The sequence below is a fragment of the Lagopus leucura genome, unplaced genomic scaffold (assembly GCF_019238085.1).
Source record: "Lagopus leucura isolate 7727_CA_CO unplaced genomic scaffold, USGS_WTPT01 Super-Scaffold_100075, whole genome shotgun sequence".
Classification (NCBI taxonomy): domain Eukaryota; kingdom Metazoa; phylum Chordata; class Aves; order Galliformes; family Phasianidae; genus Lagopus; species Lagopus leucura.
Genome location: NW_024962315.1, coordinates 413,427 through 438,428, shown reverse-complemented (window position 1 = coordinate 438,428; position 25,002 = coordinate 413,427). Strand labels below are relative to the sequence as shown.

The 25,002-nt window shown below is 48.7% G+C and overlaps 2 protein-coding genes across 3 annotated transcripts in view; both read left to right on the top strand.

Annotated features, from left to right (window-relative positions):
- The first annotated feature begins 309 nt into the window (after positions 1-309).
- On the top strand, positions 310-6,847 carry HBEGF (heparin binding EGF like growth factor). 2 transcript variants are annotated; one of them, XM_042887205.1, is made up of 6 exons: positions 310-398; positions 503-691; positions 2,887-3,064; positions 5,044-5,199; positions 5,309-5,401; positions 6,341-6,847. In XM_042887205.1, the coding sequence occupies exons 1-5, from the start codon at positions 356-358 to the stop codon at positions 5,379-5,381; spliced, it is 639 nt and encodes a 212-aa protein (XP_042743139.1). In that variant the 5' UTR covers positions 310-355; the 3' UTR covers positions 5,382-5,401; positions 6,341-6,847. The 2 variants fall into 2 exon arrangements, with proteins under 2 accessions (XP_042743139.1, XP_042743140.1); XM_042887206.1 differs by lacking the exon at positions 5,309-5,401.
- Positions 6,848-9,913: 3,066 nt separating this feature from the next.
- Positions 9,914-25,002, top strand: part of PFDN1 (prefoldin subunit 1) — a 28,654-nt gene continuing 13,565 nt past the window's right edge. The window contains exons 1-3 of the mRNA XM_042887203.1: positions 9,914-9,975; positions 10,152-10,318; positions 23,498-23,582. Coding sequence (XP_042743137.1) covers positions 9,943-9,975; positions 10,152-10,318; positions 23,498-23,582 — 285 coding nt within the window. The 5' untranslated portion in view covers positions 9,914-9,942. The remainder of the gene's footprint in view (positions 9,976-10,151; positions 10,319-23,497; positions 23,583-25,002) is intronic.

Below are 25,002 nucleotides of genomic sequence, written 5' to 3'. Positions count from 1 at the left end.
CCTCTAATGGTTGCCAGCCTCAGTGCCAGAGCCAAGGAGCAGATTTCCGTTCCGTGCCGTTGTGTTCTGCTTCCAACACCTCGCGGGTGGTGCTTAGAGGAGCCCCGCTCCTCTCCAGACCGCTTTCCACGGTAGTGCTAGGCTCCAGAGAGCATCCTGCGGCTCCTCGCACCGCAGCAAACCCCGACGGAGGCGGCCCCGCGGAGCCCCGGGGAAGCCCTTCCCGGAGGAGGGGCGGCCCCCAGCCCCGCCCGGCCCCGCCCCACCGCCTTCTACCCGCGGCGGGGCCGCGCGGGCGAAGAGTCGCTGCGGAGCGGGGCTGAGCTGAGCGGCTGCCGGGACGCTGTGCCCGGCCATGGACGGGCGGGCGGTGCTGATCCATGTGCTGCTGACGGCAGGTGCGGAGCTTGGGGTCCGGCTTCGGGGGGTCCCGGGAGCGGGCGAGGGGTGCGGTGCGTTCGGTCCCGTCTCGTCCTATCTCACCGCGCCTCGCTCCCCGCAGTGTGCTCGGCGGCAGTAGGCGGGTTCGGCCGCGACGGTCCGCACGGCGAGGCGCTTCACAACGAGGTGCTGCTGCACGAGGGCGGTGGCGTGGCGTCGGTCCCGGCCACGGCCCCGCTGCTGGGGGGCACCGCGGAGAAGGAGAGTGGCGGAGCGGCCTCGGGGGACGCGCTGAGCGAGCTGCCGAGAGGTACGTGTGGGCGGCGGGAGAGGGAGCGGGGGGGACTTCGGTCTCGAGGGATTCCCGGGGAGCCCAGCGGAGCTGCCGGCGGGGCCAGGGCGCGGCGGTGAGGCCTCGGCCGGAGTGGGGAGCGGCTCCGGCGGCGGCCGCGGATCGCCGTGGGGAGCATTCGGGGCCGCGCGTCGGGCTCCGGCGGCCCTTCGCTCCGCGCCGGAGGTCTCGAGCGCTCCCGAGTGAGGCGAGCGGCAGTCCGAGCTCGGCCCAGGAGGGGAGGGGAGAGCTGTGCTGGGGCAGCCCCGGGTCGGTGGCGGGCCGGAACCGCTTTCCTGAGCGCGACCCCGGCGGCGGGGGGGACCGCCGTGACTCAGCGCCGCCCACGCGCGGCTGCTTTTTATGCCCGGGGTTCGTCAGCGAAGAGTCTCGGCCGGGGTGCCGGAGGCGCCGCCCGGCTGTAGAGCGCTCCGAGCGGCCGCGCTCGGCTCCTCTCCCCTGGGTTGGGGGCGGGGAGCGTCCTGGTGGCTGCGTGCGGGTGGGGGGAGCCGCGTCTGTCCGGCCCGGAGCTCGGTAACCCGGCACCTGGCGGAGTGCGCTCAGCCCCGAATGGGTCACCCTCGCCTCGCTCTGCCCTATTCTCTCCTTGTCGACTCTCTGCCCTCCGCCGAGCGTGAGCTCTGCCGAGCTGAGCTGAGCCTCTCCCGAAAGAGACCCGGCCCTGCGAAGTGCTGGGGGATTTCCCCCTACCCTTTGAGGGGGCGGTGTGGAAGTGAGGGGAATCGAGGTGGTCTTTTCCACGCATCCCAGCAGGCTCGTGCTGGTGGCTTAGAGGGCAGCAGTAGTCTTGTGGAGCACTCCCTCAGCACCTCTAATTGATCTACGGACAAACAAGATGTTGAAGTTCCCTTCCAACCCCCTGCTGCAGCCCCCCTGGACCCAAAGCACCAACAATACTGTTGGTATCCGCCTACGTGCCTTGGCCTGGGGCAGTTTTCCCACCTCTGACTTCCAACACATGGCAGAGCAGGGATGGGGATGATGACAGCAGAGGCCCTCAGTGGGGTGTCTGGGGGTGAGAGGACAGCCCTTGCCCTAGAAGAGCTGCTTGCAGCCTGGAACCTCCCCTGCACTTGGGGGTTTCTCTAAGCCCCGGTTTCCTGGTGTATCGGTTTCCTCCTTCATCCTTGAAGGATGTTGAAATTGTGCAATGACTTCCTAGACGTGCGGATGGAGTTCTGCAGCACGAGAGGCTGTGCGTGGAGAGGAGGAGCTTGCTGAGGGCTCACTGTGCGAGCGATCTGCTGGGCAGGAGTGTGGAACCAAGCTGGTTTGTGTCCCCTCCCCAGCTGCCCTGTGTCCCCTTCCCAGCTAGCACAGCACTCAGCTCCTGTTCCCACAGTGTCACTGTGGTTACTGAGCACTGTGCTTAGGGAGAGCTGAGCAGTCCCTGTCCAAGCAGCGGGTGCCCTCTGCTATGGGCACCCTGTGAGGCTGTGTGAGGGGCTTGCTTCTGGCACCTGCTCATCTTAAGTTATTCTAGTATGTTGCTGGTTTGCCTCGTGTCTATAGGGAGTGTGCAAGGAACTTGGTGCTCCAGTTCCCACCAGCCTGGCAGGGAGCTGGCCTCAGACCAAACCCCACCAGCTTCTGCCCTGCAATTAAAGAATACCTCTGCAGTTTGTAGGAATGCTTCCTTTGCTGTCTGCTTGGTTTTGCAAAACCAAAAATTGACCTGGGTTTGCCCTTTTAATCCTGCTCTTGTCCTGTGGGCAAGCATGGTTGTAACCACAGGAAGGAGCATCCCTCAGGGCCATGAATGGGCTCTTATAAAAGGCCAGGGAAATAAAAGCCAGATAACAGCACAATTAGCGATATTTTTGTGTGTGTGTGTGTGCGTGTGTCTGTGTTCAGTGGAAACTGGTAGGCATAATGGCAGCATTTGAGATGCATAAAGCTCTGTCTTTATCCTGGTTTCTTGATTACTTGCTCCTTTATTTCCTTTAGAATTATTTGTATGAATCAGAAAGGCCATGATATTTGTGAAAATCTGGAAAGATGGAAAAACCTCTGCTTGGGGGCAGACAGAACAAAAGGCTGCACAAATGCCAGGGTTGAGTTGGCCACAGCCACTGAGGCTGTGCTGCTTTGCCTTGTCTTTAAATGACAAACTGAGGTGACCGATGTTTTCTCCTTTTGAAATTGTTTTTCAGTTGCCTTCCTGTCAAAGCCTCAAGGCCCAGTTACTCCCAGGAAGAAGGGGAATGGGAATAAAAGAAGAAAAGGAAAAGGCTTGGGGAAGAAGAGAGACCCATGCCTGCGGAAGTACAAGGATTTCTGCATTCATGGTGAATGCAAATACATCAGAGAGCTGGGTGCTCCATCCTGCATGTGAGTGAGTGCTGCGTGCCAGGGAAGCCTTGTCATTGTTTCTTGAATTCTCCAGGCAGCGCAAAGGAAGAGTGCAGGGGATATTTTTAGTGCTTGTTCCCCATTTGTGCAGGGATTGCTCTGACTCCGTGTCCTCTCTGCACACTGTGCAGCTGGAAGAGCACTGAGAAATTTTGGCCTGGATTTGCTCCTTCAAGCAACCTTGGCTTTGCCAAAATCCATCTGTCCTTAGGGCAGAGGCTCCAGCACCCCTTGCCTGCAGGGTGTCAGTCCATCAGCTCAGCAGAGGCTGTGGATTTTGGAGGAGGCAAAATCGCTGTGGGGCCAAGTTGCTGGCAGGTGCCTGGAGGTTGACTTCCCTTCAGCTGTAGTTAGGCCCAGATAAGTCACTGAGCACCTGAGCAGGCAGGATGGAGGCAGCTGCTTGGGGGATGCCCTGACAAAGCTGTGTGCTGATGGCCCTCTAGCCCTGAGGGGTGGGACTGTGTCTGCACAAGGGTGTGCGTGTTCTCTGTCGAACCCTGTGGGGGGTGCAGGTGGTGAGCAGGAATTGGAGGAGGCAAGCAGAGAGGAGAAATAGTTTGCTTGCTGCTGGGCACCTGGACCCAGCACTTCTGCCTCGGGAAATGGCCAAGGGTGTGCGCCTGATCCCTGCTGACGTGGGCAGAGGTTGAGCTGGCGGATATAAGAGGCTTTGTTCTTTGCTATCAATCCCCTGAGCCACCCAGCCTGGAGCCCAGGGAAGATAATAACTCCCTGGCTTACAGTGCCCAGCTGCTCTCACGCCTGGTGGTTTGTGGGGATCAGGGTCTGCACAGCTCTGTGAACCGCTTAGATTTCTGTGCCTGGAGGCCATCAGAAAGTTGTTGGTGGGCCCTTCAACAGAGCTCTCAGGACAACTCCAGGATCAGCTGGGCCTCCTGTCCCACTGTGAGGCAGGCGGCAGCACCAGTGCACGTGGGGCTGGGGCAACCACATCCTCTTCCTTCCTAGTGTTCCCTTGGTTCCAGAGGCCGAAGGGGGACGTGTAGAGATATACAAATGTTAGGGATATTCCACCCTTGGTGCTGGCATCAGCCAACGTCTGGGCTGTCCTTAGGGAAAACAGCCCCATCCCTTCCGTAACAAGGCCTCGTGTCTGTGACTGGTGTCAGACTGTGCCTGTTTGCCTGGCCAGTTCTCTTGGTAGCCAGAGCACACAGTTCACAGCTGGTTTCAGTTGTGCCATCTCAGGCTCTTCTCAATGTCTGTTCCCTCTGGCAGGTCCTGGGGCTGAGGCTGGCTTCTGCTGAGTGGAGTACTGGGGGCACGGCACCCAGCTATTCTGCATGGGTGGGAGTGTTGGCATGCAGTGGTGTTAAGAAGCCCTGGTGCTGTGCCCCAGGCAGCACAACTGGATGTAGGGAGGGGCTGACGTTGCTTGGCACTGCACAGCATTGGTGGTGCTGGGTGCATCCAGCTGGTCACACTGGCATGCCTTGGCCCACAGGGAGGGCTTGGGTGGCTGCCCCACAGCTCTGATGAGGATCATTATTTCTGGTATGTAAGCAACCTCCCACCTGCCTGTTGGCTAAGAGCAGGGGAAACCCTGCTCCAAGCAAAGCACTGAGCACTAGGCTTTCCTCTCCCAGAGACTGCAACCTGACTCACACAGCCCACTGCTGTGTGCTCCAGAAACCTGCTTGTGAAAGCCTGCTGGGTTCTCCTGTGTCCCTACTGTCTGTCCCTCTGAGACTTAAACTGGCCTTGCCAGGAGTCTTTATGTGATGCTTGGGGTATGGATGCAGAAGCAGCAGAACTTTCCAGTGCCAGGAAGCAGTGGTGCCACCAGATGTGAAAGTTCAGGGTAGGGTCTGTGGGGAATGGGCAGGGTGCTAGTGAGGGCTGAACAGAGGCAGCTTTCTTTGTGCTTAGGTGTAAGGGAACCAACATCCCACTGCTGGCCGAGAACATTCTTAAAATCTGTTCTTTTCCCCCAGATGCCAGCCAGGATATCACGGAGAGAGATGCCATGGCCTCTTGCTGCCTGTAGAGCATCCCCCAAGCACGTATGACCACACCACAGCGCTCGCTGTTGTTGCAGTGGTCCTGTCCTCGCTGTGCCTCATCATCATCACAGCCTTGTTGATGTTCAGGTGGGTGGAATGGGGCTGTGCTGCTGGAGCCATGTCCCCAGGAAGGCTGCATGTAGGAGTGGTGGGGGCAGCTGCTCCATTCTCTGAGCATCTCTGCTTGGCCTCACAGGTGTCACAAAAGGGGTGTCTATGATGTAGAAAATGAAGAAAAAATAAAGCTGGGCATCACTGTGAATCACTGAAGATGCCAGATGCTGGTGAGGTGAGCCCTTGCTGGGCGTGGGGCTGCGGTGGGGCTGCGGGTACTGCTGCGTGCTGGGAGCTCTGCTTGTTTTGCTGGCTGGGACCATTGTGTGATCCTGTGCCAGAGCCAGGCACGAGCTTGATGTGTTTGGTGGCCTGAGAGCCCAGGCTGTCCTGCTTGGGCCCAGCCATCTTTGCTTCTCATTCAAACCCCTTTCTTTTGATATTCCTGACCTTTCATTATCTAAATGGAGCTACGATAAAATAAGGAACAGTCTCTTTGGCAGTGTCTGTGGTGATAGAACAAGGGGAAATGACTTCAAGCTCAAAGAGGGGAGACAGGTTAGATATAAGGAAAACGTCTTTTACAGTGATGGTGGTGCCCAGTGACGTGGTTGATGCCCCATCCCTGGAAACTTTCAAGACAAGGCTGGATCAGACCCTGGGCAAACTGATGTCCCTGTGCATTGCAGTTAGACTAGATGGCCTTCAGAGGTTCCTTCCAATTCTGAGGATTCTATGATTCTATTGCCGCCGCCTTTACGTCCCTCCTTGTCCTATTGCTGCATGGTTTGATGACATTTAGCAGTAGTGAAACTGCTTTCCCTGCCTTCCCCGCTGCCCCCCCTGCAATTTGTTCTGTACCCTCTGTCTGATCCACTGAGTCATTTCCCCTCCTTAGATATTGCCTCTATTTATATACATATATAAAAAGCTTCCTTTTCCCTCCCACTTGTTCTTTGCTCATTACTTGCTCCAACGTAATGCCTTGCAGCTGGGCCTGGGAGTGCCCCATGGTGTTTCTCTGCCACTGTGGCTGGGTGTGCTCTTCCCATGTGGCAGTGGTCACCGGGTGCTGGGGTGCCACCAGCCTCGGCTCTGCTCCAAATCCTACGTGTTAGATGATGCGCTAAGTGCATATTCAGACTGTGACCATTTCCTTGATGCTGTGTTTCAGGGCTCGGCACTGATGCAGTTCTACCTCCTGGAAGATGCGAGCCACAGAGCCAGCACCATCCCTGGGACCCTGCAGCACAGCGGGACAGAGCTGCTTTGGGGCTGGCCAGGCAGTGGTGCCACTGCAGGGAGCTTCGGCGACCTCCGGGTGGAGGAGGCTGGGAGCAGTGCTCTCAGGCAGGCTCTGAGCAGAGCCGGCTGTGTAGGGCTCTCCAGAGGCTTGGGGCCGCCCGCTGCAGTGCATGCAGGGGAACAAACTGTGAAAGGCTTGGAGAGCAGGCTCGAGGCTTCCGTAGGCGCAGGAGGGGTGGGAGGGTAACAGCTATTTAACAAGAGAATGTTCCTTTTAAATTATATATTTATTTTAGATAAATTGTACATACTATTTATATTTATTGGAGGTCTGTCTCTGCACCCTTTGTGTAAGCCAAGATGATCCTTGTGTGGGTCAGACCTCCTTTATTTTTTAAGTGCAATGTAATATTCTAATAAATAACTTTGTAACAAACACTTGAGTTGTTGATTTAAGAGATGTGAGAAGGCGTCAGGTCTCCCAAGGCTGCAGGTGACAACTGGCCCATTCTGGTGGGGTACTGAAACCACCCAGGAGCATCTGTGGAACAGTGGTGCAGATCTCAAGCCTGCTGGCCTTGGGGTGCAGCAGGGCAGCTCCTGTTGGGGCACCCCTAGGGGGAATGGGTTATGAGGAGTGTGGTCTGCCCTGCCCCTTGGAGCTGCAGCTGTGTCAGCCCCACATGTGTTTTTGTACCTTGGCTGGCTCATGAATGGATGTGATTCTTGGGTACCTGCAGATGAAGCAAAGCCTCATTAAGTTCAGCCACTCTAATCTAAATTCAATGCAGGCAGGAACTGTTAGTAGTTTTTAGCCAGCATTTGGCTGGAGATGCTGAGTTGGAAGTCATAGCTGTTCTGTAGGAGCTGCTGGGTGAACTGAGGGCTGTAGTCACTCGTATCATTTTGGAGTGCGATTCAGAGTCCATTTCTGATTCTGTTGTGTAAAAGACTCACAAATCTATTGTACATCTTCCTTGGCCTTGTATGGGAGGAGCAGAGAGATGTGAAGCAGACAAAAATGGCTATCCCACTGCAGAAAATCTGCTTTCCTCCTGGTCATTTTGCTTTTGTAGATATCAAACTTTAATTTCCAAAAGGGAATGCTAAGTTATGTTCACGCCCCTACAATGTGTGCTAAAGTAAAGACAGTAAGTAGTCTGCAAAAGGTTTGTGTTTTGGACAAGTTTAGCCCAAACTTAGCTCTGGCAATGCATGGAATAATCTCTATGCTCAGCTGCTGCCTGGAGAAGGGATTGTGGGTTGCTTAGGAAGTGACTTTACAAGTTCAAATCTCTCGTGCAGCTGGTAAGGCAAAACCTGGGTGTGGGTAGGGGGAATGAAGCAATGCCTGGGCTCTGCAGAGCTTCCCAGGACAGGGGGATTAAAGTGCACAACTGTGGCAAATGGGAAGTGGGTTTTTAGCAGGGTGTATCTCTGTGCATTATCACCTGGAGAGCAAAAGCCCCTGGCAGCTGCAGGAAGACAAGTTACTAGCTCTGCCTTGCACAAACCTTAATGCTGGTTTAACAAGATTCTCAACTTCGGTCCTTTTAAAGGTCTGTTAAATAACTAACCTTTTCAGTTACTGAGCAGGAGGCCCTTTTGTTAAGCCTCACCTTGCTGTACCTCAGCCTCTCTGCACTGCTCCTGCACCCTGCCTCTAGCCTGGAGCACTGTCCTGCTACTCCTTGTGGGCAGCTCTGCTTGACCCAGGCTGGCAGCATTGAAAATAACCTAGCTGGAATGTTTTTCTGTATATAGCTGGAATTTTTGTGTTGATTTTTGCTCTGTATGGGAAGGCGTGAGGAGGAGGTGTAGGAGTCTGAGTGAAAGCCTTTGCAAACCCCAGGTGGGTGAACAGCAGAAATTGCTGACTGGGGGTGAGCAGGCTCAGAGTGCTCTGCACAGGGAGGAGGGAAGCACAAGGGATGCACGACTGCCGCTGCGGTCCCGTCTGTGATGGGACCAAGGCAGTCACTGTCTAGGGGCAGCAAGCTGAGGGACAGTGTCCCAGCCCTGGACCTCCTCATGTGGATGAGACTGGGAGTAGCGGAGATGCTCCCTGAGGTGGTAGCTCTGAGAGCCATGAGGCCATGTCAACACTGCTATTCTACCCTGAGCCCAGCTGCCCTCCGCATGTCTGCCATGCAGGCCTGCATCCTGGTCTGTGGGGCAAGCAGGGATGTCCAGATACCAGGGATGGTAATCTAACAGGACAGGAAATGGGAACATATTTGAAAGTGTAGAGTGGGAAGATGGCTATATCTGCCTCTGGGCTGGGAAAGGACAGGAGTTCTGTGGATACCCAGAAAGGTCAGGGATGAGGCCCCGTGGAACAGCTCTGTGCACTGTGCACTGTGGCACCATGGCAGCATTTCTGTCACCATCTGTGCCACCATTGGGTCCTGCTGAGCCCCAGGCACGGTGCAGGGAAGCTGAGCCATGCAACAGAGGCCTGTTGGCAATTCTGCAGGAATTCACTCAGGCCTCTTACTTCAGCAGCTGGGCCTGGCCGCACACCAGGGGCTTAGTGGTGAGGCCTCTGGGTGCCTGCCCCTGCTCCCCCAGCCCTGGACCCAGGATTACAGGCAGGTGCCTGGAGCAAGATACTGAGCCCTGTCACCCAGCCTGCCTCCCTCAGCTACTCCGTCCCACTGCTGGCACTCTTTGTGCCCCAGCACAGAGCCCTGCGACCTGCAGCACACTTCCTCCTCCATGAGCACTGGCTGTTCTCCAGAGCGAGGCTCACAGGCAAGCAAAATCCCACCTTTGGATTTAATTTAAAAACAAACAAACAAGAAAAAACAAACCCAAACCAACACAGTGTGTTACAGCAGCCTGTTTGATAACCAAGCGCCTCTGGCCTGTGCAGAGCACCTCACAGCTGCAATCCGCACCACCGCCCTGGCAGCGGGCGGGAGCAGAAGAGCTGCAGCACTGCAGGAGCATGGCTCAGACTGCGCTTCTGAGGGAGGCAGCCAAGGAGAAACACCAAAAGCTGTCCTTGCTTTCTCCCTCTGGGAATAGTCACAGCCCTACAAGTGGTTCCATTCCTTCCAGAGGAGGACCACTCGTGGGATGCTCTGGGGGCTGAGCACCTCTCCTATGAAGTCAGGCAGAGGGAGCTGGGCTCATTCACCTGGAGAAGAGAAGGCTGTGAGAGGACCTCATTGCAGCCTTCCAGTATTTTAAAGGGGATTATAAACAGGAGGGGAATCAACTTTCTACTCGGGTGGACAGCGATAGGACAGGGGGGAATGGTTTTAAGCTCAAGGAGGGAAGGTTTGGATTGCACAGCTGCACACAGGGCTGTGGATGCCCCGTCCATCCGTGGAGGTGTCAAGGCCAGGTTGGATGGGGCCCTGGGCTGGTATTAAACGTGCAGGTTGGTGGCCCTGCCTGCGGCGGGGGGTTGGAACTCGATGGCCCTCGAGTCCCTTCCAACCCAAGCCGTTGTACGATTCTGCGATCCGTCCGTATTTCCTCCCGCCCCGCCCTCCCACCGCGCAGGCGCCGAGCGAGGGGAAGATGGCGGCGCCCGTGGACTTGGAGCTGAAGAAGGTAACGGGCGTCTGGCTCTATCCGACGGGTCTCTCGGGCAGCCGCTCCCCTCTCCACCCCCTCCCGGCCCCCTCTTCACCCTCTCCCCGCAGTCTGGGCCGGCTCGGCCCGGCCCTACCCGCCCTTCGGCACCCGGCCGGGCCGCGGCCCCTCGATGTGCCGCTCTGCCCCCGCAGGCCTTCACGGAGCTGCAGGCCAAGGTGATCGATACGCAGCAGAAGGTGAAGCTGGCCGACATCCAGATCGAGCAGCTGAGCAAGACCAAGAAGCACGCGTACCTCACCGACACCGAGATCATGACGCTGGTGGACGAGACCCGCATGTACGAGGGCGTGGGCAGGATGTGAGTAGCGGCCCCCGACCCGGCGCTCTTGTCGCACGCCTTAAACCTGCATAAGGGGCTTTGGTTGAATTTGGCGGCACGGCTCTGACTGTAGCAGCCTCGTGAAGAGCAGCGTGCAAGCTAGTTTCCAGTCTGACTTGTGTGCTGACTCGCTGCGTGGCACGCTGACCTCCTGTGTGTGTTTTTTCTCTTGTGTTGTGATTTGGGCAACAGCAATGATTACACTTACTCAGGGATGTGGTTTTCTAAAAGGCTGATATGATTGCTGCCCAAAGGGGTGATTGCATCTCGCTGTTCCTGCTTTCCTTTGGGCTGCAGTGGACCTGTAGCTGGTTGGGCCTGCTGATGCAGTGAGCTCCCGGACCTGATTTGTGTCATCACACAATCTATAGGGTGAGTCTTAGGGAGCTGGCAGGCTGGGAAGCCAGGAGTGGTGTGTGGACTGCACTTCACTGGCAGTTGCCAGGTGAGACCAGTGAGCAAATGCAGGTGTGCCTGGGTTCATCCTGGGCAGATTGATGTAGTAGTTGGCAGCCCTGCCTGCAGCAAAGGGTTGGAGCTCAACGGTCGCTAGGTCCTTTCCAACTGAAGCTGTTCTATGGTTCTGATGGAGGTGTTCAGTGTGTCAGTCTTCTTTGGACCAGGGTGGTGTGGCTCCAGTTAAGCCTTTCCAAGTGGGTGAACTTGGGTTTGTGTGGAGATGCTGGTGATGCTGAAAGGAAATGGATTTTGATCTCATGCAGGAGATAGCTGATGTGACCCAGGCAGGTGGTAGGCTGGTTGTTTTTTTCACAGAAAAGACAAACTAAGAGTAGATTCTGGAATCAACAATTTTTCTTTAGAGGTTTTTTCGTTTGTTTGGTTTTTTTTTGTTTTTTGTTTTTTGTTTTTTTTTTTTTTTTTGTCTCAAAGCAGGGTATACTTCTTCAGTATGAAATAATTCCTCAAGATTCTTTGAAAACATGAGTATATTGGCCTTTATGGTAAAATGATGTTGCTTGTGAATGAGATTGTGTTTTTGTGCTAGCTGAAAAGTACTGTCCTACTTTTAGCCCAGCTGCTGGAGTGCAGTCTTTTTGGGGTTGTTCTCTTGCTTACCTTCACATGACCAGGCAGGTGGTTCAGACCTCTGCTGATGGTAGAGCTGCCATCAGAAAAATACTATCTGCATGATATTAGTGTTCAAATTTTTGAAATCTGTACTCCTTGTGGGTTTTGTTGTGCTAGTTACTATGCAAGCTCAGATTAAGAGTGCTTGTGCTCTCCATGCTGCTTATTTGCTGATTTGCTTTACCATTTTTTTCCTTCTTCTTCATTGGTTGATGCAGCGTTTCTGTGAGCAGTGCCTATTCTGGCCGTGGGGCTTAAGCCTGCCTTGCAAATTGGTAGTTGCATTTGGGCATGCTCAGTATCATTCACCAGCAGAGTGAATTCACACCAGGGACGCAAGGCTCTTACCAGAGCCCACTCCAACCCTTTGTAGAGAATTTCTGGCTGAAATCTGGGCATTTGGTAAAGTTGGCTGAAGCTGTGCTTGTGCAGGAATTAAAGTCCAAAGGCAGTTTGGCATCTTATATTCCCCTAGAGACCAAAGAGACCAAATAACTGCCATTGCAGTTATTCTGGCTGCGTGGTTTTTGTTTGGTGGAGTGGAATTTTTAATTTGTTGGCATTTGTACAGATTGGAGATTTCAGCTACCAAAGGGATGTTACGGTGCATCCAACACTTATGATCTCTGTCGTGTAGTTTAGCATCATCTCATGTGACAAAACAGAGATACAGGTGTTTACTGTAAGTAGTGTTGGAGCTCTAGTGGGTTTCAGCTATCCAGAAGAGATGAGTGTCTGCATCAGTGTTAGCTATGATGACTGGTGATGTTCTGACAGCTTGTTTGAATAGCTGAATTATTTAAAGTGGGTTTGGTGCTTCTGTTCCTGCATTCAACTTCTACCTTGTTAGAGAGGTGATTATTCCCCTCTGCTCTGCCCTCATGAGGTCCCATGTGGAGTGCTGTGTCCAGGCCTGGGGCTCCCAATTAGAACAGATGTGGAGGTTTTGGAAACGGTCCAGAGGAGAGCCATAAAGATGCTCAAAGGACTGGAGCACCTCCAATGAAGACAGACTGAGAAGTCTACGCTTGTTCAGCCTGAGGAAAAGAAGGGGGGCCCTGTTATGACCAGTCCAGTATTTAAAGGGAAATTGTAAATAGGAGGAAAATAAACTTTTTATGCGGTTAGATGGGGCAGATGGTTTTAAACTAAAGGAGGAGATATTTAAGTGAGATGTCAAGGAAAAGTTTCTCTAGAGAGGATGGTGAGGTGTTGGCACAGGCTCTCACAGAGGCTGTGGATACTCTGTCCCTGGAGGTGTTGAAGGCCAGATTGGATGAGGACCTGGATAGCCTGATCTAGTGCTTGATGTAGTGGTCAACAACCCTGCCTGCAGCATGGAGACTTGAACCAGTGATCTTTGAGCTCTCTTCCAACCCAAACTGCTCTATGATTCCAATACATGCTGTGTGCATGGGAGCAGTGCATAAAATTGCATAAAATTCTGTGGAATAAGCTACTCCAGGGAAATGTAACAATTTCACAAATTACGTTTGTGAAAATGTAATGCTTGAGGAATGTGATGGTGTGATGCATCCTGGGAGGAAGTCTGCCTAGTTCCATACTTGCTTCTGCACTACTTGAAAAGAATTATGTGGTTTCTGCTCTAAGCCCTGAGCCTGCTTCCTGCCTGAGAGGCTTTCCCTGCGCCCTGGCAAGTGTGGAAGTCCATTTGTTGTTCCTAAACATTTACTGTAGCTAATTTTGGTTTAACACAAGAATCGTCAGTGCCACATAGTATGAGATGATGAATTGCTGTGTACTGTATATATCTGTTAGACTAGGATATCATCTGAGTAGTGACATCGTGCCAAATACATTTTTATTTTCTTACTTCATGCTCTTTGAAAGGCTTGTTACGTAGCCTGATACAACTGCCACTGTGGTGGACTCCTGCTTAAGCTATTTGTGAACTGATATCATCGTGCTGCTTTGAGAACTATGCCGAAAGCTTAAGCTTCAGAATTTTGTCTGAATGCTTCAGACCTTTCTCTTCACATTCCTTTGAATGATGACCTGGACCAGCTTCTTATTTACCAAAGAAAAACATCAGGGGCTTATGCTGGGCGCAGTGAGGAGACCACTGCAGTTTTTCACGCCATGCCAAAATAGATGTTCCATTTTGTTTTGGTGTTGCTTTATCATTAGTGTTCTCTCATTTGTTGTAGAAGTAAAAATCAAGCAAATACTGTAGCTTTTGCAGAAAACCTTGAACATAAATGTGTATACTATTTCTATGGAGATTTTTTGGCAGAACCATGTGTGAGTGAAAGCTGAGAGAGGATTAAAGGTTTTGGGGTATTTATTGGGTTTAAATGCACTCCTGTTATTTAGTGTGATTCTGGATTTTGCTTCTAAATAAGACATCACAAATAATTGTAAACTTTTCTGAAGATTTTCCAATGGTGGATTTTTGGATACAGCAGGAAGAGCTGATTTTTGTTTGTTTTGTTCTGTGAATGTTTGGTTCTCTGAGGACAGATCACTGCAGCATGTGGTAGCCATCCTCTGCTTCCCGATCACGTTTCCAAGACTCAGTAAGAACTGAAGGACAGGCAAGGCTCTGTATTTATGGTTCATTACTACCTATAGGTCAGCCTGTGAAATTCAAGTGGCCATCAGAAGTGTGAAGCTCACTTATCTCGCTATTGAAAAAGTAAGGGTTTCATTTTCCTCATAAAGTCTGGTGTGTCCAGAGAAGTAGAAGAAAACAGAATTTGTGTCCAGCTGTTTGCAGTTGGACCACTGTTTTTACGGTGTGTTGAACAAGACGTTCATGTGGCACAAAAGGCTTACAGGGCACCATAAGTGGGTGGGTTCTGTGTCGCTGCCTTCATTTCACTGTAGCTTTGTCCTGATTTTTTTTTTTTTTTTTTTTTCACTTCATATCGTTGCAGTCTGAACAGTGCTGCTTACCATGTTATGGGTGAGTGTGGGTGTAGTAGTTGTAGGCTGTCTTCTGGGAGCTGTCACAGGGAGCTGAAATCAAAATGAGGTGCCAGGTAATCTGGTATGAGCTTTTACAGGTGTCTGTGGCTTGAGCAGTGCAGTCAGTGGCAGCAGTTGTTTGCTGTCCTCTTGTTGGCTGATGTGTAGTGCAAGAGAAGGGTGTGCTTGGTCAGTGGTTCTCATAGTTAACTGCTAGCAATAGTGGGATCCTGGGGCTTTGTATGACTGAATTCTGTTCAGGATCAGAAAGAGAGTGTGTTCAGGTGAGCACAGACTCCCATTTTAGCTTGGCATCTCTTGGTGTTTTGAAGACTCTCTTCTTTCCCGCTCTCCCATTTAGTTCTTGATCTGTGCCTGCTGCCTTGGGCTGCTCACATGCAGTCTCCTGGATATCTTGGTCCAGTTGTAGCTCTCCTGCCTTACTGCTTCATTTAATTTCTCCATGAAGTATTGAAACTTCAAAGAAGAAAAGTTTTCCATGACTTGCATGCAAGATGTATATCTGCTTAGTTCTAGGGAGTAGCTGTATTTCTTCAAAGAAATGAATCTGCTTTAAATGGGTGTGAAATGGGTACATCAGATAAGTCAGTGTTTGTCAAATACTCAAATACATAATCAACAGGAAAAAAAAATCGTAAAAATAGTAGCTGTCTTTAAAAGTATGTTTTACTCAGCGCTGCTTGGAAATGAACATGTCTGTTGCATGCTCCCACCTATTCTGTGAGAACTGTGATAGAAGGTTGGTGAGCCAATGATGCAGTTTTTATGTGAAGTTCGTCTCCTTTGTCTGGAAATTTCTAACTCTCTTTAAGCTCATATTTGCTTTGATTCCTGGATATGGCTTTCAGACAAATTAGTTCAGTTTGTTTCTTCTCTCTCCATAGCATTTTCCTGGTCTTCTACCAGGGCAGTATAGAGGAGTAGGCTACCTTAAAGGGGATAAAATCTAAACTTAGAAGGTAAGAGTTGGAACTGAGACAAACTGCTTGTACAGAGTGCCGTCATGACTAAGAACAGACAGTTCAATCTGCTGTGGTCCAGAGGCAATGTTCTGTAATGCAAGTGCCAGAGCTTTCAAGCACTTTTGTATTTACAGGTCAACAATTTGGATGTCAGACTGCTGTGGGGAGCAAGGGCTGTAGAAGAGCACCTCCAAAAAGGTGAAATCCTGGGTCTCTTGGAAGATGCCATCAGTCTGTTGCTTCAGTGCTACGGAATTATCTTTGAATACGTACTACAGAAGTATGAAATGTTTTGGAGAATAGAATGGTTTAGTATGGCTGGAAGGTGCCTACAAAGCTCATCAAGTCCAACTGCCTGATCACTGAGGGGCTACTAAAAGTTAGAGTCTGTTATTGAGGGCATTATCCAAGTGGAAGCTTTTGTGGTGTGCTGTGCCAGATGGCTCCAGAAGTCATGGATCTTGACTGTCTTACTTTTGTACGTAAAATGTCAGCTTGGTATTTTGATGTACCAAGGAACATTAACATCTAGTGGACTTCAAGTACTGCACTTTGAGCCTTTTCCTCCATTTCCTATGGGAAACAAGGAAATCAAAGGCTGGATGCCCAGAGAAAATACTCAGCATTATAGCCTTTCTTTTAGACTATAGCAGTGTTTCTCTGTTTTAGTGCATGGACTTGAATTTGGCTTTCCTCTGGCAGATGAGAATGGCCGAAGTAGCGGACCACAGAGTTCCTGTCACATCCCTGTGTACATGGGAATGCCGTGCTGACTGTGTTATCACTGACTGTGACGAAGTAGCCCTACATCTTGGGCCCACAGCTGGTGGGTGGAGATGCCCAGAACCAGTTCCCAGTCTGATATGCATATAAAATTTGTTTGCAGTTGTCTTAATACACACAGGAAGTCGAGGTCTGAATGTGCTCTGACCTATGTGTCTAGTCTTGCTTGACATTGGAGATGAGGAGGCTTAAAGTTGTGTTCCCTATGTTAAAACACTGAAGTAAACTAGTAGGAAGCCACTGATGCGCATATATTTTACATAAGTTTAGTACAGAGACACAGCAAGAATTGCTATGGGGAGAACTCCTTGAGTGCACTCTGCAGGGCTGCAGAGTGGGACTTCAAGGTTCTGGTGGGTGAGAAGCTGGATATGAGGTTGAGGCAGCAGTGCACTGCAGCTGTGCTGCCCCATGCCTGGAGGTGCCCCAGGCCGTGGATGGGCCCTGAGCTGGGGGGTGTCAAGGCCCTCCCCACCCCAGCATTCTGCAGTGCTGTGAAGCAAAGTCCTTAACTCAGAAATTCTGTAAATACTGTCTTGAATTTTTATTCTTGTTGTCCGCAGAACTATTTGCTGAATTGACAGAATGTTTCAGCCAGTTGGAGCTGGAGCAGGGGGAGGGAAGGAGAGAAAAGCTTTCTGGGAAGGAAGGATTTTTCCAAAACAGCATTTTTGGACCGAAAAAAGACTGAATGTTAATTCAAAAAAGTTTGTTCTAATGATTAGGAAAAAACAGTGAGTGGGGTTGAGTTAGTGCTAACTAATTTAAATCTAGCACCAGAAATATCTCTGCGTGAATGTAATGCTTGATCTTTTCTGACTGAAACAGTTATCTTACACCCACTTCTGTGATGCTTGCTGTATTGGTTTCTTTGATCTGTTGTTTTTATAGTGGGATTCATGGCATGCAGGAGCGAAGGCTGTGTTATCTAAGAACCATGAGTTGATAGGTGGGTCTTCCTTCTCACTCCAGCATTTCAGAGGTTTATTCTATTTCTGCCCATGTTTTCACTTCTGGTTTGGGTAGGCCGGGAGGAGAGAGAGATTTTTTTTCACCTGCATCTGAGGGTGAATTTGCTTTTCAAGAGAGATGCACTTGACTTTCTTATTTTCCTGTGAATGCTCTTCATGAAGAGCTGCTACCGAGTAGAAGTTTGCATGTCAGAATATAGCAGTATGTCTGTGTCACTTATTCTTTTATTTATTTATTTATTTATTTATTTATTTACTAATACAAGCCTCACTTTTCAGATCGCTGAAGTTTTACCAGTGGAAGAACTTTTGTTGTTTTTTTTTTTAATAGAAGCGTATTTAGGATTGGTTGACCAGGGGAATTGTTTCTATTTTCTGCAGTTTCCAACTTTGAAAATTAGTGGAAAATACACTGCAGGAAAAATTGTTTGAAATTCTGTACTAGGTTGAGCTTCTTTTGCTTCAGCAAGCTACAGGGCATCATTGCTACGTAGCAAAACAAACAAACAAAAAACGACTATAAAACAAACCTAGAGGATAAAGTCACAAAACCAGGGTTGTAATGAGGGAAAACTATTGGTGAAGCTTTCACCTCCACAAGCTGCAATCCGTTGTGCTTGTGCTGTTTTCCACGCATGGTTTGAATCGCAGATGTTTTCCATTCCTGTATAATGAGAAGGAGTTGCTTTCTTTTTCTTTTTTTTTTTTTCTTCTCTTTAATTCCACTTATCTCTCTTGAGCCCTTGAAAAGAATGGACGAAGTCCTTTAAAAGCTGACTACGGTACTGGTTTGTTATTTTGGGTTGTACTATATTTAATGCGCACTCAAAGATAAATTCCCAATTTCAGTTTTTTAAAAGAACCAAGTATGAACAATGGTATAATTCTACCATCTAGTTAAGTGTCTGGCAATGCAGAAACTGCTGCTTGCAAGCTGTGTTACTATCTTTGTTTGAGGTAATGTAATACCCTCTAGCTATTGACAGATCCCAGCCTTCTCCTCCCCCCCCTCCCCCCCCCCAAAAAAAAAAAAAAAAAAAGAAAAGAGTGCTGTTTGCATGAGCATACAGCCCAGGGACCAGAGCAGAAGCATCATCCTGCAGCAAGGCGGCTGTGAGCGCTGGGCAGGCTGCAGCAGCTCAGAGGCAGCCACGGCTTGGCGTTGCTTTTCTTTTCCTTTAGCTCCTTAAGGTAAATAGGTTTATGGCTTACCAGTGTTCATCTGAGTAAAAGTTCCCCTTGTTGTGGCCTACGTAAGACTGCTTCTGGCATGCTGCCCATGCTGCTAACCTCCCTCCCCACACCACTGGTCTCGCATGGGTGCACTGCTCTGGGTGCAGTGGTAAAATGACACGTGAACTATAAACGGCTGCTTCTAGAATGTGTTCATATATAACCCTCCCAATATAAGCTGCAGGATTTGTTTTGCTGTAAGGTATGTGCTGCTCTGGCAGGGAGGAGGGGGGCAGTTACGCTGAGCTATATTGGGTGACCCAGTGAGATGAGGGGCTGCTGAAATAATGGCAAATGGAGGAAAAGCCTCAACCACCTCGACCCACGTGAGCTCTGCTTAAAGGTTATGATATGGTGAATGGGAAATTCAGAATCAGACTGAAAAATGCAAAACACTTGGACGTGAAGAGTCCGGACTATAATTAGTCATAGTTTTCCTTTTTAAATATTGCTTGCTTGTCTTGTTTGGAACTGGCTAACTCATCTAGGGTGGCTTAACTGGAATTTGCTGGGCTCTATCAGTGCCTGTTATGAGCTGCATGTTGTTGTGGAACAAAGAATCGAGGAATTGTTTCTAGAAGCAGATGCAGACCCTGGGAGAGCAAAAGGAGACTTCTGGATGCTTGCAGTTGTGAACAGCTGGCTCCTGTTCAATCAAGCTAGGTTGCTTGGGATCAGCTCATTGGAAGCCTCTATTCCATTGGCTTTGAACAGTACTTAAAATGCATTAATCGCTTACTGAGTATGCTCAGAGCTTGAACAGCAGTGCAAGTTCAGAATTAAAAAGCATCTTTAAATAGATAAGGGCATGACTGGGCTTAGTCCAACTTTTCTCGTGGAGTAGTCTAATGAAAATGCTTGGCTTCAAGGAGAAGGGTGTTATGTACAAACAACTGTGCTGTGCTACAACAAGGCATGTTAGATTCCTCTAGAAATACAAGAAGTATGGTAAAATAATACTACGACTTTGTACAAAGTTGACAGTTTTCTGCATTAAACTTATGCTAAGATGCAAAGAGTTTCCCAAATCAAAAAGGGGCTTTAAAGCTGATGTTGTAATCACCCTGTCTGTGAGCTGGAAGCCAGAACAAGTGGATTTCTGGATCTGCCATTAATTAAAATAGCTTTGGAGCTTTCCTGCCTCTAAAAATGCCTCTCCAAAAACTCGCACCTGTGGACTGCCAGCTTCTGTCCTCCCTCAGAAATACCTGAACTGTTACCTAAGCAGAGCAGAAGGGGGGAAGTGCTCATTGTTGGGCCAGGTGCCCACCACCAGGAGTTCCAGACGAGAAAGCTGAAGCTGACTAAGGTTGCAAGTAATTGGAAATGTTGTTAACGGAAAACCTTTGACATGAACATCACTGTTACTCCACCTCTAATAACTTTAATACATTCTATGTCATAGTAAAGGCTGGCATGTGCTGAATAAACATCTCCATAACCTCATTCATTAACAGATGAATATTTCAATATCTAATACTGTGTTTTAAAGTCAAGTAAACAGTACATTTTGGTGCAAACAAACTGAGTTATGGAATTACTTACATAGCATGAACATCGCTTGGTGAGTGTGTATGTGTGGCAGATGAAGTTAACAGCATCACTGAACAGTGTACATGAGCCTGAAGACCATTTTGGCCAGGGTGTGAGCGAGTGCTATGTAAATACTGACTAAGTGGGGCATGAGATTTAGAAATTCAAAATTAGAGGAAAAGATCTCTTCATAGGGAAGCAAGCAACTCATCCTGTAGTATTATAAATCACTTGCTCTGCCTTAGAGAAACAAAACACCTGTTGTGGAGCTAGCAGAGAACTGCAGGGAAAAGAATAGAAGCAATTGGGAATATTTAAAGTGAGGTTTCTCTTTCAGTTCTCTTATGCTCTATTTCTGTTCCTCATGTTGCTCTTTAAGAACCAGCAGTAGCTGGGATGCCAGGCCACGTAGAGGCTGCCGGTTCAAAAATACATGGCTGTGTTCTAGAGCTCTTCTTGTTGGCAGCCCAGAGCTGGCTGATCATTGCTGACCTCAAGAACCCCAGTCCTCTGTCACTTTCTTTTGTAATTTTGTGTATGTAAGTACTGGGTAAACTGCTAAGTATCTGGAATAGGGCATATTCTGCTCTGATGTTACTTGCTGTTCCCTTTTAAATGAGTGAGCAACTTAGACTGGGCGAATCTGACTGTTTTGATCTGAAGCACAGAATGGCTTGGGTTGGAAAGGCCTTAAAGATTGTTGGTTTTCAACTCCTTTGCCATGGGCAGGGTTGCCAACCACCAGAGCAGGCTGCCTAGGGCGCCATCCAGTGGTAGGGCATTTCTGGTATTTTTTAACAGCAGCAAAAAAGCTCACATGGGTTGTTTATTTGTTAAGTTTTGTAATTAAAGCATTCAGTGACACTGTGTCATTCTGAATCAGTATTTCACGTTCGATAGCATAGGTATCGTGTTTGACAGGCCTGCTGGTGTGTGCTGCGAAGTGTCTGTATGTAAGCAAGAAGAGCTTAATTTCTGCAGGACCCAGCTGGCTGCAAGAGTTGTGCTAGTTGTCTTCTGTGGAATGCCCGTACTTAAAAGTTTGTGCCCGAGGTGTGAGTGTGGAGCCTCTTTGTTGGGCCAGGCAGTTGGTTTGTGCAGGAAGTCTTTCAGTGATGTAGCTCACTTTATTACATGTGTCCTGTGGCACTTCTTACCTACTGAACAGAAATTCCGTGCTATTTCAGTTACTTCTTAGGCCGTGTTACTTCCTAAAGTAAAAACTCTGGCTGAGGTGTTTGTGAGGTGTGTATCCCAAGCTTAAAGCTTTTCAGTCTTTACTACTTTGAAAAGTGAAGCCATAGACTTAAATGTTTAATTGTGGATATGGCTTTGCAGCTTCAGCTTTGAGAATGTGGCCTTGGACAGATGTGGGGCAATACCTGTGAGCATTATTTTGAGGGCTTGATGACCTTGTGGCAGGAATTCTGAGGGCACACCTTGCAGCTTTGCTTTTTTCACTAATGACAGCTTCTGCAGGAACGAAGCACAATGTTGTCTTCATCCCAGAACACATGGGGGATGTGAAATCTCATATTGCTTTCCACGTTTCTTTTATCCAGTATGCAGGTGCAGTGTAGGAGCATCATCGATGTGATAATGCAGGTGATTATTCTGAAAGCATCTCCCATCTGCCTGGCTGCAGGGTTTGCATCTAACAGGAGGGTGGTTGTGGATGGGACTTTCATAGGGCTGAGCAAGATCCTCATGTTCTGTCTGCAGGGTGGTGTGTGCTGGGAGCTGGAAATGCAATCACTGCCTGAAATGGGGAGCTGAGGGGGGAGAGACATGAGTGTGCTGTGTTGTGAAGAGTAGGGATGAGTATGACAGCCAAGATGATTCTAGTAGAGAGACTGGAAAAGAATGAAGAAAGATTTGAGAAAACTCTGAAGTAGAAGACCTAGCAGAAATTCCTGTAGAAAAGACAAGGTGGATTCGAGCAAGGGAGAGGAAGAAGAGGAGGAGGAAGTGGTTGCTAAGCACAGCTAATAGCAGCACTGAGGAGTTTTAATTTACAGTCTGCTGTAATTAACCACAGTTCCATTCCAATGCATTTCAGGAATGGATGTGGCACGTAGTTTTCCTTTCGGTTGTTGTGTTGCTGGTGCAGAGTCGGCTGAATTTCCAGCCAAGCAGAGTGGATTCCATTTATGCCCAAAGAACATCTTGCAGGCCCTGAGCAAACCTGTTAATAATATCCTTTGTCGTTGGAGGTGGCACTCCACTGATTGCAGGCTTCGTTGCAGTAGGCGAGGAATGCATTCTGATTCTGCACTGTCTGAAGCTGTTCACGGTAACTGTCCAAGCGCTTGCTCCTGTCACCTGGCAGCATGCGTTGTCCCAGACGCTCTGTAGTGCTGGGGCAGACCTTGACCTCATTGGTATGACCCACGGAGACTCCTTCTAAATCCCCAGGGGACTTTCTAAGTAGGGAAGGGGCTGATCTGTGTCTTGTGCGTTCCTTGTGTCTGGAAGCATGAGAGGCAGCTATGAAAAGGTTCCTAACATTCGTCTGAGCTCAGTTGTTCTTTACTTCTTTGTGGGATTCCAGCACCACGTGCTTGTGAGATGCTTTGGTTGGTGTTGATTCTTCAGAGCAGGTTGGTGGCTTTTACATGCTGGCTTACAGAACACCGAGGTTTTATAGAGGCATCTTTCAAAGCCCTTGTGCAATTAAAAAAAAACAAATAAACAGAACAATGGAAACCAGTGGCCGCAATTTCAGTTAAACAACAGTTTCCTACCCTGTTTAAAAAAAAACAAAAAACAAAAAACAAAAAACTCTGAACTTAAAAAGCGAGGGAATTTGGCGTGCAGTGAGGGTGCGTGTTAAAGCCAAGCCCTGAGCAGCAGGAGTTGTGAAAGCTTAAAGGCAGGTGGATGTGGCTCTCTGTGTCCTCTGGAAGCACTTGGCCTTCCAGTGTAGTGTGCACATTGCCTCTGTTTCTATGGTTCAGGTTTGCTTAGCTTACAGTGATGCGTGACTTTTAACCATTGAAAGAATCCTCCTTGACTACATTTCCATACTATTATGCTGTCATTGCTGAAGATCTCTTTGAATGTTATTTGATAAGAAGGACTTCCCTTGCTAGGTGTGTTCCAGAACTGCTTTTGGAACTTCCAGGACACTGAATGTAGAGGGCAACCTGTGAGCATTTATTTTCTTCCTGCAAAGTAATGGGTGAAATAGTAAGCAAACCTGGGCGGGCAGCCTGGTGACATGGCAGTTCTGCTGTTGTGCTGTTTGCCGCCCGCCTTAGTATTTCAGTGGCTTCCTGTATGTATTTTTTTGAATGTTAAGATAGATCGAAAGGTGGAAGATTGGTAAGCATTTCAGAGTTGATGAACAGAAAGAAAGTGTGGAGTCTTTAACAGTGGAAATTTTTATTTGAAGGCATTAAATAACAATGAATTTTTAGTAGCGGGTAGCAAGTGTTTTCCAGCTGATTTTTCTGAGCCTCTTGGGCAATCCATCATGGTTTGTTCTTCTGTCTCTGACTAGAACATGGATGAAAATGAGTATTTCTCAGAGGTCATTGCAGTTTAACTTGGTGTGCAGCTAAGTGTACAATGCCTAGATTTTTTTTTTTTTTTTTTAAAGCAAAATCCAACAGATTTTGTCTCTTTTTTGCTTGTAGGTTTATTCTTCAGTCCAAAGGAGTCATTCATAATCAGCTTTTAGAGAAGCAGAGAATAGCAGAAGAGAAAATTAAGGAATTAGAGGTAAGTTTTTGGCCTGTAAAGGTGATGAAAATGTTGAAGGTCAACAAGGTACTGTTTGTTATGTCCCTTATTTTTATGTGATACATTCTCAAGGATTGTAACTGCAGGGGAGCATGAGGGCTGTTGCAAGTAACCTAAAAGTAATTTGTGTGCCTTGGATTTTTGCTAGGTCTACAAGCTTCATGAATGTTAAGAAAGCAGGTAGGGACTAATTGTTCTCTCTGTGTCCTGATATGAAAACTGGATGTGAGGGGTTCAATTTAAATTAGTAGGAGCTAGCTTTAAAAATATTTAGAGGATGTTTAGAGATTACTTGCAGCAGATAAATGATGGGAAGCTCTTTGCTCTGAGTATTAAAAGTTTATGTTGGGACAGGATAATTGCACAAATTCAAGGAAGAGAAATCCATTGAGCATTTCCAAATATGTAAAAATTGCATTCTATTCAGGAAGCCTGTGAGCTAAAAATGTCTGGAGTCTGGGAAAGTATTAGGAGGAAGTACCACATACGCTTACCCTGTTCTTAAACTCTGCCCAAGACATTTACTTATGGCTGCTGTTGAAGGCTGGATCCTAGAGAGGATGGACTGTAATGATGTAATCAGAGTACTCCTGTGTTCTTATGGAGGGAGTGCTTATTGAGGCAGAGAAGAATGCCTGAGGCACATAAAGTAGTGTCCATGCAAGTTCCAGCTGTTTGAACAAGCTATCGTCTGAATCTTAAGTATCTTCTAGTGGCCCCATGAACACTTTACAGTTCTTTGGAGAAGGTGTTTAGACTTACTGGACTTCTTCCAAGGCCATTAGTATTTTTGTTCTTAATGCTCCTGAAATAGAATTAATACATAACCGTTTTCCTTAGCTTTTAGAAATGACAACAAGGAAAGGTTGAATTTCATCGAGCTGCTTGTCAAATCTCTTAATGTTTTGGAGAAGGTGAGTGTGCAGACCAGGGAAGTAGGGACAAGCAGCAATAGGAAGTAGGTGCTCAGACAGGACTGTGCAGTCTCTATTGTTTCCTACTTACACTACAGCAAAAGTCAAGTTGTGTTTTTTTAATTTGTTCTTGAAACACATTTTGCCATGGGAACTTGCAGGTTGTGTTACCTGCCATGTTTTCTGTATCAAGTAATAAGGGGCTTTGTGTATCTGGCCACCAGAACCTTTTCTACGCAGGGAAAGTAAGTACTTCATGGATAGGCTGTATATGCCACCCAGTATTCATGCAGACAGGGCACAGTCGTTTTTATGCTTACGTGGTTATATGTGATTGTATCCTGGCTATTCTGGGACCATCCCTGAAAACAGTGGCCTTGAGCAAAACCAGCGCTGTCACTGAAGTTACAGAACTTCATTGCAGTCTGCCTGCATTTGGAAGTGTGTTTGACAGTTTTGGCCACTGTAACCTTCAGCTGTGCATC

Bases quoted from the DNA above. Each gene is read 5' to 3' on its own strand.
- HBEGF (XM_042887205.1), top strand. From the start codon at position 356: ATGGACGGGCGGGCGGTGCTGATCCATGTGCTGCTGACGGCAG. The intron at 399-502 runs GTGCGGAGCTTG...CGCTCCCCGCAG, and splicing joins CCATGTGCTGCTGACGGCAG to TGTGCTCGGCGGCAGTAGGC. The intron at 5,200-5,308 runs GTGGGTGGAATG...TTGGCCTCACAG, and splicing joins ACAGCCTTGTTGATGTTCAG to GTGTCACAAAAGGGGTGTCT.